At 35.5% G+C, this 15687-nt stretch overlaps 2 protein-coding genes across 10 annotated transcripts in view; both read left to right on the plus strand.

Annotated features, from left to right (window-relative positions):
• The window catches only part of LOC110605113 (DNA (cytosine-5)-methyltransferase CMT2), a 64010-nt gene that overhangs the window by 14495 nt on the left and 33828 nt on the right, over positions 1 to 15687 (plus strand). For 6 of the 9 annotated variants that reach the window (XR_002486324.2, XR_006349199.1, XR_006349200.1 and 3 more), the window contains exons 5-11: positions 4741 to 4845; positions 4937 to 5056; positions 5235 to 5328; positions 9103 to 9195; positions 12895 to 13100; positions 13206 to 13271; positions 13358 to 13606. Coding sequence is in view for 5 of the 9 variants with exons in the window: in XM_021743436.2 (XP_021599128.1) it covers positions 4741 to 4845; positions 4937 to 5056; positions 5235 to 5328; positions 9103 to 9195; positions 12895 to 13100; positions 13206 to 13271; positions 13358 to 13606 (933 nt within the window). In the remaining 4 variants the exon portion in view is untranslated. Of the gene's footprint in view, positions 1 to 4506; positions 4631 to 4740; positions 4846 to 4936; positions 5057 to 5234; positions 5329 to 9102; positions 9196 to 12894; positions 13101 to 13205; positions 13272 to 13357; positions 13607 to 15687 lie in introns of all 9 variants that reach the window. The other 3 variants (XM_043952528.1, XM_043952529.1, XM_021743437.2) reach the window with 2 other exon arrangements.
• Positions 9202 to 12884, plus strand: LOC122722273 (uncharacterized mitochondrial protein AtMg00810-like). Its single transcript, XM_043952530.1, has one exon. The coding sequence runs from the start codon at positions 9741 to 9743 to the stop codon at positions 10692 to 10694; it is 954 nt and encodes a 317-aa protein (XP_043808465.1). The 5' UTR covers positions 9202 to 9740; the 3' UTR covers positions 10695 to 12884.

Genomic DNA, 15687 nt, shown 5'->3' on the forward strand with positions numbered 1-15687 from the left:
CCTTTGAGCATTTTCTACTCATCATTGCTCACTTCTCACTTGTCCTCCCTCACAGAAATCTCAAACACCTATTTCCAACTTAACCCATGCCAAACCTTGTCCCATTCGGCCAATATTCTCATTGGGAATACAATGACCTTCGAGCGAAGGGTCTTTGCTTTTGCTGTAAACAGCCATACTCACCCCTCCATGATTGCCCCTTCAAAACTCTTCATGCTTTAATTGTGCAAAAGACGAGCCTCCTTCCCCTGCCTCTGTCGATTCTATTCTTGACACTTTCACCCTCATTTAACTTGATGAATCCCATTTTTCCCAACTTGAGCTTTCTTTCAATTTAGTAGCCGGTATATCTCACCCACAAACACTCATACTCCATGGCTGAATCTTAAACCAACCCATTATACTTATGATTGACAGTGGCACTAGCCATTGTTTTATCTCCCACACCTTGGTTTCCCAACTTTCTCTTCCTGTGGTTCTCGAACCACGAATTCTTTTGCTGTGAAATTAGGTGTTAGGCGTTTGGCATAGTGCTTCTTTGTCAGATTGCTCTAAAACTCTTGAGATCGATTTGGAGGTTCTAACAATTAATCCAAATTGCTACTTTTTCCCTTTAGCTTTTATTAATGTGGTTGTAGGAGTTTCCTGGTTAGCTACTCTAGGAGATATTAAACTGAACTAGCAGCACCTCTCTATGTCCTTTATCCGAGAAAGAGTGAGAATTTCTTTTTTCAGGCCTCATTAAATTACCAACAGATACAGATCCATCAAAACCTCTTTCCATGGACTAGGCCCATTGATATTACCATATTCTAAACCTCTTCTTCAGTCTACTTTTAATCAACCCCAATCCACTTTCTCTCAGACCGACAGCCCATCCAAATCATCCCTATGAGCATTTTCTATCCATCATTGCTCACTTCTCACCTCTCCTCCTTCACAGAAATCTCAAACACTGATTTCCAACTCAACCCACACCAAACCTTGTCCCATTCACTCAATATTCTCATTGGGAATACAATGACCTTCGAGTGAAGGGTCTTTGCTTTTGCTGTAAACAGCCATACTCATCCCTCCATGATTGCCCCTTCAAAATTCTTCATGCTTTGATTGTGGCAGAAGACGAGCCTCCTTCCTCTGTCTCTGTTGATTCTATTCTTGATACTTTCCCCCCTCATATAACTTGATGAATCCCATTTTTCCCAACTTGAGCTTTCTTTCTATCTAGTAGCTGGTATATCTCATCCAGAAACACTCAAACTCCATTGCCGAATCTTAAACCAGCCCATTATACTTATGATTGACAGTGACACTAGCCATTGTTTTATCTCTCACACCTTGGTTTCCCAACTTTCTCTTCCTGTGGTTCCCATAAATTCTTTTGCTGTGAAATTAGGCCTCTGGCATTGTGCCTCTGTCAGATTGCTCTAAAACTTTTGAAATCGATTTGGGGGTTCTAACAATTAATCCAAATTGCTACTTTTTCCCTGTAGATTTTATTAATGTGGTTGTAGGAGTTTACTGATTAGCTACTATAGGAGATATTAAACTGAACTAGCGGCACCTCTCTACGTCCTTTATCCATAACCATCAACACATTGTAATCACCAGCCAATCTGTTCTTCAACATACTTCGATCTCCTTTCATTCTTTTCTCAAAACCAACAATGTTGATTTTTGGGTTATCTTATGGGATTATTCTTCTCTGGAACTTTCGGGTACTATCCATTCGGGTAAATTTCACTCATCATCACTATTAGTGTTGTAACAATATTGTCCCTAAACTTTAATTTGTAGCATAAAATCCCTCAAAACTTTGGACTTTGTAACAAAAAAGTGCAAATTACCTCTTGCAGCCTGCTTTCCGGTGTCATTAATATGGTTTGAACTTGTAGTCTACAGATGATACTGTTACATTGTTAAAAGTAAGGGATGATTCTGTTAATAGTTCAATAAGGATGATTCCTTGCTTATTCCCGTGACTAAAACAATCTCTCCTTAGCTAATAAATTTACAGCTCTCCCCAGCAATCCTCTCCAACACATCTATCTTATAGTTCTTAGATGTCACAATGTAGTGGTCGATGTCTCTCATCAAATGGACTTCCTCTGTGTAGATGTGATGAAGAAGTAAAAAAATCACGACTTCATGGTCAAACACTAATCCTGAAAAGAGATTTTATGGTTGCAAAAATTATGGGGTAATGGAATTCGAAAGGATTTGGGCAAATATATTATTGTTGTGATGAAATTTTTTTCATATTGTAGAAACTTAATTGCTGTAATTTCTTTGACTAGGTGAATTCTAAGTTTTCTAAACAAGATGAAGGAGAGAGAAATGGAGTTGGAATTGGAAAAGAATTTTGGCATGTGTTTTCTGTTTTGTTTTGAGAAAGTTTGTACTTGGGAGAAAGTAAAAATGTATTCGATCGAGGATAATAATTTTGCTTTGAAAGCATAACAGAATCATTCGTGTACTTTTAATGATGCAACCGTATTGTCCTAGACTATAAGTTCAAACTATATTAATGAGGTGAAGGAGAGAGAATCGTATATTTAAACGTCTTTCTTGACAAGTCAAACATGCCACATCAAATGGAAATCAGTAAGCAGGCTGCAAGAGGTAATTTGGGCTTCTTTGTTGCAAAGTCTAAAGTTAGTCTAAAGTTTGAGTGATGTTATATACAAATTCAAGTTAAGCAACAATACTGTTACAACACTATAAGTTCAGGGACGATGGATGAAATTTACCCCTACCCATCCTCACCTACTTCCCTCTCAATTACGAGACCTGAGTGCCTTATTACAACAATTTCAGATAGTCTTCTAGGACTCTACTACTTTGCCTCCCCATAGACCTTCAGATCATGCTATTCCATTGAAGCCTAATATGGGACCTATTAATACTTGTCCATTTCATTATTGGCATTATCGCAAAGATCAAATGGAGTCCATGGTCTCAGATATGTTGGCTGTCAGTATAATTAGCCCAAGTAGTAGTCCTTTCTCTAGTCCGGTCTGCAAAAAGGATGGGAGCTCTCATTTTTGTATTGATTATCAAATGCTTAATAAAGCCACTTTGCCCAATAAATATCCTATTCCAATGATATAGGAACTTCTTGATGAGCTTCATGGGACGAAATATTTTTTGAAAATTGATCTTAAAGCCAGTTATCATCAAATTCAATTTTGGCAGCCAAATGTTCATAAAATACCTTTCTGCACCCATTTCGGTCACTGTGAATTTGTGGTGATGCCTTTCGGTCTCACCAACATGCTAGCAATATTTCAGTCCACTGAGGAACAACATTTTCAAATCTCATTTGCGTTGTTTCGTTTCATCCTTGTTTTTTACTATATCTTGGTATATATAGTAAATCATGGATTCAGCCTAAAACCGTTGATGAAAAGAAGAAGAAGAAAGCAAAAACTTTGAGAGAAAATTTTTTGATTATTCCCCTCAAGCCAATTGGAGTATATATACTTGTTACAAGAATACATACTAGATAAGAAAATAAATTAATTCCCTAATTATAGCCTAATCATATCCCAATCATATTACATAATTATATCCCTAATTATGCACACAATCACTACAAATCTAGACTATTTATAGAAACAATCTCAACGCTCCCCCTCAAGCTGGAGCGTACATATCATATGCTCCAAACTTGTTACAAATATATTCGATTCATGAACCCCGAAGAGATTTTATGAAAACATCAACTAGTTGATCATTTGAGTTGACAAAACTAGTAGAAATGCATCAATCTTTTACCTACTAAAATGGTAATCCACCTCTATATGCTTCGTCCTCATGAACTAAATTGTTTCTCGTGAAAAAAGTAGTGGCTAAGTTGTGGATTTTATCAAATCTCAGAGAATATATTCATATATTGTTCATTACCCTACAAAATAATATTAAGTTCAAAATGACTGTTACATCATATGAATTCATGTACAAAGGAATAATCAATGAAGAAAAACACAAATATGCTCAAACACACAAATATTCTCTCAAATTTATCTATTCCAATAGGGATAAGTTGAGGGATTTTGAGAAATTATTGAGAGACAGAGAGCAGTGATGAGAGATATGACACTCGCTACGAGGAGGAACAGAAAATTGATCGCGCACCTGGATTTTTTTAACCTGTCCTCAAATCTGAATTATATAAAACCTAGCTTGGAATGCTTGTAAAACTTTAGCTTGATATCTGATTTTGAATAAAATAAAATTGGCTTTAATGTTCACTTAATAGGAAGTTGGATGTTCTTATATTACAAATTGATGTTTATGAATTCTATTACTACAAGGGGCTAAGTTTAGGGATTTGAGGGTAACTTGTGTTGCTTTTCTCTAGTCTAGCCCCATTTTCTGTGTCTTGTATATGTGGGTTGATGAATTTAAGCTCTTTGCTTATCTGCTGCTAATTTGCATGTGTGTTATTCCTAATTTTTTGTTGATTTGGGATGCTTAGTTGTTTTGTCTTGGTTTATCTGCCAGACGTAAAGGAAATTATTTGGATGATATCTTCCTTCTCCATGTTAGTGAGTATTCAAGTAAATTCCTCATTGAAAAGAACAAATTAGAAGATTCAATGCTCATGCAAATAATTCAATACTTTAAGGTTAAGTACTCAGACTTTTAGTGCCTTTCCCAGGCAAAAGCATGTTGGAAAAGCATAAACAATTAATAATGTAGCCGTGAAGTGATTTACATAATAGTCAATTGCTGTAGGGTGAAGGAGAAGAAATGCATATTGGCAGGATTGTAGAGTTTTTCAAAACAACAGATGGAGAAGAGTATTTTAGGGTGCAATGGTTTTACAGAGCTGAAGATACAGTAAGCAGATAACTATTGTACTCCATATGCTGGTCCAATCAATGATGCTTAAAGCTATTTGATGATTCTATTTTGGTATTTGTTACCTCAGGTTATAAAAGAAGAGGCTTCTTTCCATGACAAGAAGCGTTTATTTTATTCAACAGTAATGAATGATAATCCAATAGATTGCATTATTTCGAAAGTCAGTGTTGTACAGATATCACCTATGGTGAGTTTCACTTTGGTTCTTTCTCTTACTTGGATCCAGCTTTTGCTTGGGTGGCCACTTTATGTTTCTGAAGGCTTTTAAAATGCTTTCTAGGAACTTTCAATTAATTGATGCTGCTCCATATGTTGTAGCATTAATGCATCATTATTATTATTATTATTATTATTTTTTTTTTCAGATAGGTTCAAAATCTCATTCAATTCCTCCATCTGACTTCTACTTTGACATGGAATATAGTGTTGACTACTCCTCATTCCGTACGCTGCTGATTGGTGAGTATTTAATCCATTCATCGTGGTGCTAAGTTACATTTTCATTTTATTGAGTTGTTGAATGTGGGTTGTGGAATGGGAGGGAAGAGGTTCCATGATTTAACTAAAGGTCTTATCTTGATTAGATTGTGGGAAACAAACGATAATAAATGATAATCTGAAATATTTGAAATGAAGATACTTTTTGCTTAATTTAGTCAATTTTTTGATCCTAACCAAGTCTATCACAGTTGCTAAGTCTCTCGTAGAAAGAAAATGCCCTTGTCATTTTCCATCATGTTGGTCTAGTTTGGGTTGTCCATGGCTCGTTTTTAGGCCAAGTTTATTCATCCAATTTGGAAGGCCAAGTTTTTTTATTTCTTCTTTGTTTATTTAATCTAGTCATTGACACTCTTCCCTTTCTATATGTAAACAAACGTAGGAATTGATTTAGGCAGACCCTTTGCCACTATTTAGGCAATTTATTTGGCTCCTAATTAGGCTTGATTTTAGAGATTTTTATTTTTTACCATTATTGTAGATATTCCTAATTAGGTTTGAGAAGATTTTTAGAAAATTTCAGAGTATTCTTGCACTCCCTCTGTCCCATAATTTTTGTCCATATTTTCTTTTTTGGTTGTACCAAAATTATTGTCCACTTTCCTTTTTTTAGACTATAATCCTATTTAATTTTATGTTATTTCCAAAAAACCTCCAAAATATCTCTTAATATTTAATAAAACTTAATGTATTTGAGATGGGTATACTTGGAAAGTTAATAAAAAAAATTGTATTTCTTAACATGTGTGAAAAAGTAAAGTGGACAAAAATTATGGGACAGAGGGAGTAATTCTCTCTTGATCTTTACAGCTAAAAAGGAAGCAAATAAGCAAATAATTACAAAGATAATTAAGGATTCTAATTTGTGCTTAGAATTAGTAATCAAATCAAATCAAATTATATGAGCAAGAAATTAGTAAATAAGTCAACACTTACCCTCAAGTTGGTGAATAGATATCGCACATGCCGATTTGCAAGCCAAATTAAAATTATGATAGGTCTTATTATTGAGCTTTTAGTAAATACATTAGCAAGCTGCCCGATAGAAGTCACATGAACTAAGTTTAAGATGCAGTTTATTAATTTTTCTTTAATGAAGTGCCGATTAAAAAAGACTTTGTATGGGGCCTATAGACTAAAAACGTATGTTTCTTGACATTGAGTAGGCTGCATACATAATGACTTCTTCTGTATTGTCTCTCCTTGAATACCTCATTAAATCTAACTTATTCAAACGTCCAACTCTCTCCCCCTATCAGAAGTCTCCCCCTATCTACTAGGACTCTCCTTTGAACCAGATCATTCAATATCACAGAATTAAGGACCGCCTCTTTCCGCTCATTGTTACCGAAGTAAGATTCAGTATCTCTGAAGGTAACATCCATACCATGGATTTAAATCGCGGGTACGGTCATATTCACCATCGCAGACACAGATAACGGAATCAGGCCTGTAATGGCCATAACATAACGATAATGGTCTATTGCTATGCAACTTTTTCAAGAAAATTTGCGTAACTCATGAAATAAAAAGATATTTAAAGTTATGAGTATAACTAAGATATCCAATTAAATCATAAGCATTAATACTGTTGAGATATTTTTTGTAAATAGCCTAGATTTGTTGTAATTGTGTGCATAATTAGGAATACGACTATGTGATATGATTGGGATATAATTAAGCTGTAATTAGGAAATTAATTTATTTTTTTATCTAGTATGTATTCTTGTAAATAGTATATATACCCCAATTGGCTTGAGGGTGACTTTCTGGAAATCAGTTAGTCTCACCACCCAGCCCATTCTCCACGCCGGCCTCCGATCTACTTTCCGGCGAAGCATTGCCTCCAGACGCACCTCCACGCGCTTCCACGCGCCACCCTACATAGACTTGTTTCCGGCCACGCGTCGGCGCATGCACCACTTCCCGGCGATCGTTTCACGCCGGCGATTCTTCTCCCAGCTTCACCCAGAACCGGTGACCAAAGCCCAGTAGGTCCGGTCGTCAGATCAGCTCGCCTTCACACATCTTTCATCCACGCGCGGACGCGTGCACCACTTTCTGGCGACTGTTTCATGCCGGCGATTCTTCTCCCAGCTTCGCCCGGCGCTGGCGACCAAAGCCCAGTAGGTGCGGTCATCAGATTTACTGTTCACAGGCGTTCTTTTTGGTAGATTCGGTTCCTTTTTGCAGATTCGGGTCCCTACTCGGTCCCTTGTTATTTCAGAATCTCTCTCAACATGTCTGAGAGTCAAAACTCCCTCAATACAGATTTAGATCCAGTCTCCATGGCCCAATCAAATATTGCCCATTCTGATAATTCTTTTGCTTATCTAACCAAGTCTTTACCCTTTGGTTCATGGATCCTCGACTCTGGTGCTTTTGATCATATCTCTAGTAATCCCTCTCTTTTCTCTACTCTTGTTTCACCTTCCACACCATCTAAAGTCACATTAGCTAATGGTTCACAAACTCAAGTTAAAGGGATCGGTAACGTATATCTCCTTCCTTCTATCCCCTTGACTAATGTTTTATTTACTCCAGACTGTCCATACAACCTAATCTCTGTTAGCAAATTGACTAAAGATCTTCACTGTTCAGTCATCTTTACTACTGAATTTGTGGTTGTGCAGGACCGGAGTACTGGAAAGATGATTGGAGCAAGATATGAGTCACAAGGATTGTACTATTTTTCCACTTCTAACTCTCCAATTGCTTTTGTGTCTTCCACCTCCGCTGAACTCATTCATAGTCGTTGGGGACATTCAAGTCTGAACAAGTTACAAAAGCTGGATCCTAGCCTCTCTTCCTTGCCTTCTTTAGAATGTGAGTCTTGTCAACTCGGAAAGCAAATTCGAGCTTCTTTTCCCAAGCGAATCAATAATAGGGCTAGTTCTATATTTGACATTGTTCATTTAGATATTTGGGGTCTAAGTTGGGTTAGTACAACTCTGAGATTTCAATATTTTGTTACCTTTATTGATGACTATTCTCGTTGTACTTGGCTTTTTCTGATGAAGAATTGTTCTGATTTGTTCCGTATTTTTCAAAAGTTTTATGTTGAAATCCATAATCAATTTGGTGTTCGCATTAAGATACTGCGAAGTGATAATGCAAGAGAATATTTGTCATCCTCATTTACTCATTTCTTGTCTACTTAGGGTGTTGCTCACCAAACTTCTTGCTCTTATACCCCACAACAAAATGGAGTTGCCGAACGGAAAAATCGGCATTTAATTGAAACAGCCCGCACTTTACTCCTACATCACAATGTTCCGTTGCGTTTTTGGGGGAAGCTGTCCTCACCGCCTGTTACTTGATTAACCGAATGCCTTCCTCTGTTTTGCAGCATCAAAGTCCTCATTTTGTCCTATTTTCTAACCAGAATACCACCCAGTTGTCTCTGCGTGTTTTCGGATGTGTATGCTTTGTTCATGATCATACTCCTGGCAAAGACGGCTATTCACGGCTTCAAAAAGGTTACAAATGCTATGATCCTACTACTAATAGATATTTTGTGTCTGCAGATGTCACCTTTTTTGAAACCTCTCCTTACTTTTCTTCTAGTCCAACACACAAAACTTTTGTCCCTAGCGCTTTGCCTGTACCTCCGGCTCTTAATTTCTTCTTTGCCGCAAGTGTGTCCATCTCCCACTCCTATGCCACCTCTTCATGTCTATACACGTCGGTCTCACCCATTTGCTAATAACAATGACATTTCTCTCTCTAATGCAGGTACTTCTAATGACTCACCTCCCGTTCCGTCATCACCTACTTCGGTCATGCCTTCAACTACAGCAGCTACTCCTACTCTTGCTCTTCGAAAAGGTATTCGCTCTTTCCGAAATCCTCATCCCATTTATAATTTTGTGACTTACCATCGTTTGTCTCCTTTCTATTATACTTTTGTCTCTGTTGTGTCTGCTGTCTCCATACCCAAGACAGTTAGAGAAGCATTGGATCATCCTAGTTGGTGTAATGCCATAGTTGAGGAAATGACTGCTCTGCATAACAATGGAACTTGGAAAATGGTATCCTTACTACCTAGTAAGTCTACTGTTACTACCTAGTAAGTCTACTGTTACTACCTAGTAAGTCTACTGTTACTACCTAGTAAGTCTACTGTTGGTTGTCGATGGGTTTACACAGTTAAGGTGGGACCTGATGGCAAAATTGATCGCCTTAAAGCTTGCCTTGTAGCTAAAGGTTACATACAGATTTTTGGTCTTGATTACAGTGATGCTTTCTCTCCCGTAGCCAAAATAGCTTCTGTTCGCCTCCTTATCTCATTGGCTGCAATTAATCACTGAACCCTGCATCAACTGGACATTAAAAATGCCTTTCTTCATGGAGAGGTCGCTGAAGAAGTTTATATGGAGCAACCTCCAGGGTTTGTTACTCAGGGGGAGTCAGGCTTAGTATGTCGTCTTCGGCGCTCTTTGTATGGGCTAAAACAGTCTCCAAGAGCATGGTTTGGACGATTTAACACTGTAGTTCAACAGTTTGGAATGTCTCGAAGTAATTCTGATCATTCTGTATTTTTTCGTTATAATGGTGATAGATGCATCTACTTGGTGGTCTATATTGATAATATTGTCATTACAGGAAATGATCACGATGGAATCTCTCAGTTTAAGCAACATTTGTTCAGTCATTTCCAAACTAAAGATTTGGGGAAACTGAAATATTTCTTGGGAATTGAAGTAGCACAATCTAAAACAGGTATTGCAATTTCTCAACGGAAATATGCTTTGGATATATTGGAAGAAACATACATGTTAGACTGTAGACATGTAGACACTCCTATGGATCCAAATGTTAAGCTTGTTCCTGAACAAGGGGAGCCACTTAAAGATCATGCTAGATACAGAAGATTAGTCGGCAAGCTCAATTATCTCACTATCACACGACCAGATATTTCCTTTGCTGTAAGTATGGTTAGTCAATTTCTTCAAACTCCATACAGTAGTCATTGGGATGCAGTCATTCGTATTCTTAGATATATCAAAGGAGCTCCAGGACAGGGTCTACTCTATGAGGACAAGGGTCACTCACAAATTGTTGGCTATTCTGATGCAGATTGGGTAGGTTTCCCTTCCGATAGACGATCTACTTCAGGATATTGTATTATGATTGGAGGGAATCTCATATCCTGGAAAAGTAAAAAACAGAGTGTGGTTGCAAGATCAAGTGCAGAAGCAGAATATCGAGCTATGGCTTTAGCAACATGCGAACTCATCTGGTTGAAGCAACTCCTTCAGGAATTGAAATATAGTGATACTGGCCAAATGAAGTTGATATATTGCATCAAATCCAGTTTTTCATGAGAGGACGAAGCATATAGAGGTGGATTGCCATTTTATTAGGCAAAAGATCGAGTCTAGATGCATTTCTATTAGCTTTGTCAACTCAAATGATTAGCTAGCTGATGTTTTCACAAAATAGCTTGAGGGGGAGTGTTGAGATTATTTCTGTAAATAGCCTAGATTTGTAGTGATAATTAGGGATATGATTGTATGATATGAGTGGGATATGATTAGGCTATAATTAGGGAATTAATTTAACCTTGTAAGTAGTATATATATATACCCCAATTAGCTTGAGGGGAATAATAAACTAGCTTCTGCTCTCTTTTTCTTCTTTTCATCAAAGTTTCAATTCAGATATTTGGGTCTAAGTCGGGTTAGTACAACTTTGGGATTTCAATATTTTTGTTATCTTTATGGATGACTATTCTCGTTGCACTTGGCTTTTTCTGATGAAGAATCGTTATGAGTTGTTCTTTATTTTTCAGAAGTTTTGTGCTGAAACCAATAATCAATTTGGTGTTTGCATTAAGACATTGTGAAGTGACAGTGCAAGAGAATATTTGTCTTCCTTATTCACTTATTTCTTGTCTACTTAGGGTATTACTTACCAAACTTATTGTTCTCATACCCCACAGTAAAATGGGATTTTCGAGCGAAAAAATCGGCATTTGGTTGAAACAGCCCGCACCTTACTCCTACATCACATTGTTCTGTTGCGTTTTTGGGGGAAGCTGTCCTTATTGCCTCTTATTTGATTAACCAAATACCTTCCCTCTATTTTGCAGCATCAAAGTCCTCATTCTGTTCTATTTCCTAATCAGAATTCCACCTAGTTGTTTTTTTGTGTTTTCAGATGTGTATGTTTTGTTCATAATCATATTCCTAGCAAAGACAAACTCTAGTCTAAATTAGTTAAATGTGCCTTTCTCGGCTATTCACCGCTTAAAAAATGTTACAAATACTATGATCCTACTACTAACAAATATTTTGTATCCGCAGATGTCACTTTTTTTGAAACCTCACCTTAACTTTCTTCTAGTCTAACATAAAAAAAACTTTGTTCCTAGGGCAAATTCTAGTCCATCACACACAAAACATTTCTACCAGTTTTGTCAACTCAAATGACCAACTAGCTGATGTTTTCATAAAATCTTATCGGGATTCACGAATCGAATATATTTGTAACAAGCTTGGAGCATATGACATGTACGCTCTAGCTTGAGGGGGAGTGTTGAGATACTTTCTGTAAATAATCTAGATTTATAGTGATTGTGTGCATAATTAGGGATATGATTATGTGATATGATTGGAATATGATTACGCTGTAATTAGAGAATTAATTTATTTTCTTATCTAGTACTTATTTTTGTAAGTAGTATACATACCCCAATTGGCTTGAGGGGAATCATCAAGCATCTTTCTCTCAAATTCTCTATTTCCCTCTCGTTTTTATCTCCGTTTCATCTCTGTTTCAAATACATCAAATAAAGATATTCAATCCATTATTATTAGACATCTTTAACAATAATTAATTTATAGCTAAAATAACAATATAGATAACATGGATAGTAAAAAATAATTCTTCATACTGAAAATTTGATAAAAAGAACTTGACATCTAATATTATTTTATTTAATGAATAAGTAAAACAAAGATAAATAACTCAAATTTTATAAGGTATTATAGAATTAGACAAATAGTTGATAATCTTAGTTTAAGAGAAAAGAAGTGAAACATTTATAAGATAGTTAACTTTTGATAGAAATTTGAAAAATATGAGATATAACAATATAAAACTTCTCAATCTAAGAAAAGGAAATTGAGTTTTTGCCCCTCCTATGGCTTTAAAAAGAAAAGGTAATGGGCTGATACCGTTACTTAACGGTAAATAATATCTTGTTAAGGTAATAAATCATTCTCCTAAAAATTCTCAATCTATCAATTAGTATGAATTAGGCTTATGATTTTAATCTATTCTAATTATATACAGATTATATTCACACTATAACAGAAAATACAATTGAGAAATTCCTAAAATCTTCACTATAACTTGAGGATGTTAAGTTGCTTTAGCATTTCCAGAAATGGTCATAAAATTTCATAAGTTTACATTTCGTTTTGCAAAGCATATATAATTTACAATAGTAAGGAATTTTTGCAAAGCATAAAATTTCAACAATTCTTGGAACTTATACATATATGATTTCTTTCTCTTCAGATGTTGCTTTGAACAGACATAATTTATTGACAACCAGTGTAGCTGAGCCTCTTTCCAAAACATCTAAAAATACTTCAATGGAAAATATGCTCAACTGTGAAAGTTACAAAGCAGAATTGGCCCTATTAGATCTTTTTTCTGGTTGTGGGGGGATGTCAACAGGGTTATGCCTGGGTGCCAAACTTTCTTGTGTTGAGCTTGTGACGGTACTTTCTTTTAACGACAAGAAGTTTTATTTCTTGGTTCATCCTTAAGCTACCTCCAATTTGTTCTTTAGTTTCCTGTTTCTTAGTTTTTGCACTTAATTTTAGAGATGGGCCCTCGATAGTGATAAGTCTGCATGTGAAAGCTTGAAGCTAAATCATCCAGAAACCCATGTAAGTATACCAAAAATAATTCTGCATTTTTATTATCTTTTGAATACTTAGAATTATTATAAAATGCCATTATGCTTCTTTTATAGGTTAGAAATGAAGCTGCTGAAGATTTTCTTGAACTATTGAAGGAATGGGAAAAGCTATGCGAAAAGTATGTGGTTAAGGACATAGAAAGTATTGATCAATTAAGATCAAGTACTTCGACAATGGCCAATGAAAATGAAAATTCTCCAGAGGATATTGATATCTCTTCGGGTGAATATGAAGTTTCAAGACTTGTTGATATTTGTTTTGGCGATCCTACTGGGACAGGAAAACGTGGATTGAAATTTAAGGTACCTCATGAAAATTGACATTTTCTATCTATTTACTAGATGGTGAAACTGAAAATAAGTGTTAAAAGCTTAATGAATTGAGAAATATATGGTTTTATTATTGTTGATGTTGAGATTATTTCTATATATTGAGATTATTTCTGTAAATAGCCTAGATTTGTAGTGATAATTAGGGATATGATTGTGTGATATGATTGGGATATGATTAGGCTATAATTAGGGAATTAATTTATTTTCTTACCTAGTATGTACTATTGTAAGTAGTATATATACCCCAATTGGCTTGATGGGAATTATCAAGCATTTTCTCTCAAATCTTCTACTCTCTTTTTCTTCTTTTCATCAAAGTTTCATGGTATCAGAGCCTCCCCATCCGATGTTGGGCGCCCCATAAATGTGACACGCACCAGTAAAAATTCTGGGCGTGAGGGGGTGTGTTGATCTTCAACGCTCCATGAAGTTGAAATGGCTCCATGAAGTGGCTTTGGATATGCAAAATAAGAAGAGTACCGAGTAATTTGGTGGGCTAGATCTTCAACGCTGAAGTTCAAAGGTGATAACAATTAATGGGTAAGAGAATGAGATAAGGTTAGATGCATACCAGGAGGCTGTCATATTAATAGGTGTTGGAAACCCATACCTGATATAATCTGGAGATCGTCTTTGACATTACGACATTCTTTCGGTATAAGAGTTCCTAGGATCTAGTTTTCTTGTTTTAGAGGATTTCTTCCTTAGTCTGAAATAATAGGATGTCTAAAATCCATCTTTCCACTTTCAGGTTTCAGCCATCTGGGTCTTCGGACATTCAGGTTTAGGTAACTCCACTATCATATTATTTTGGTTGGTTTCGTATCAATAAATAAAATAAATAGTCAATATTAACTAAATTATAATAATATATAAATTTTTTAAATATTACTATAAATATAGTAATTTTAGTTGTATTTTGTTAAATATTATTATTACTTTAATATTATGATTATTATAAACTACCATTACTAAAATAATGTAAATATTATTACTATGTGCTAAAAGGAGGAGCACTTTTACTATTCCTAGGAACAGTAGAAGTACTCCCTTACCGTAGTTTTTGTTGTTTTTACTTTTCAATTTATGACACATGAAAAGAGTAGAATGCGTATCATAGAGTAGAATGCGTATCCAACTTTTGGTCAAACACACGTTGTTGAATCTCAAGTCAGTTTCGGATACGGGTAAAGTGCCGCTTACAAGGTCTTAGGCACTTCTCTCCCTTGAGTCAGACCTGGTCCAAGTTTAATATGCTATCAGAGTCTCTCCACAGATGTTGGGTCTAATTAGTTGGATTTAGACCTTTAGATCCTAATCAGGCTTGATTATAGGGATTTTATTTTTATTGTAAATATTTCTAGTTTAGGTTAATTTTTTGTGTATAAATACTCAAATCTTGTATAGGTCAATTCAATTTGGAATAGAATAAAAAATTTCTTCCAAAATTCTTGAGATACGATGCAAAGTAATGTGGATATTTCATCTACAATTTAAGTCTTTGCTACCTGCTAAATTGTTGTTTGATAATCAAGTTGCTCTTCATATTGCTTCTAGTCCTATTATTGATCAGAAAAGCATATCAAAATTGATTATCACTTTGTTTATGAAAAGATTTAACAAAGACCATCTTAATTGGATACATCAAATGGAAAGTAGTTAGGAGATATCTTCACAATCCTTTTGACTACTTTTATAATAAGCTAAGCTTGATTATCATCTATCATTCAACTTGAAGGGGATTGTTATGGAAAATCAACCTGTATACAATGTGTGTATATGTATTCCTATTTATATAAGATCGTATTGATATTTAGGGGATATCTATAGGAATTTATATTCTTGATCAAATAGCAAAATTTAGGAAGAAAAGTATATCCATGTATCGAATCATATGCATACAAGATTTTTTTTCTCAACTGAATGAGTCTTGAAACACTAATAACTCTTCAAACACATACACATGACATGTTCCTATTCCTAGTAGAACATGTCAAACATACTCCTTGACAGAATAGGATCCTTGCTACAAGGAACGTATATGACACGCT

This window comes from Manihot esculenta, chromosome 17 (genome assembly GCF_001659605.2).
Source record: "Manihot esculenta cultivar AM560-2 chromosome 17, M.esculenta_v8, whole genome shotgun sequence".
In the NCBI taxonomy this organism is placed as follows: domain Eukaryota; kingdom Viridiplantae; phylum Streptophyta; class Magnoliopsida; order Malpighiales; family Euphorbiaceae; genus Manihot; species Manihot esculenta.

Coding starts and splice junctions, on each gene's coding strand:
- LOC122722273 (XM_043952530.1), top strand. CDS start 9,741: ATGGAGCAACCTCCAGGGTTTGTTACTCAGGGGGAGTCAGGCTTAGTA.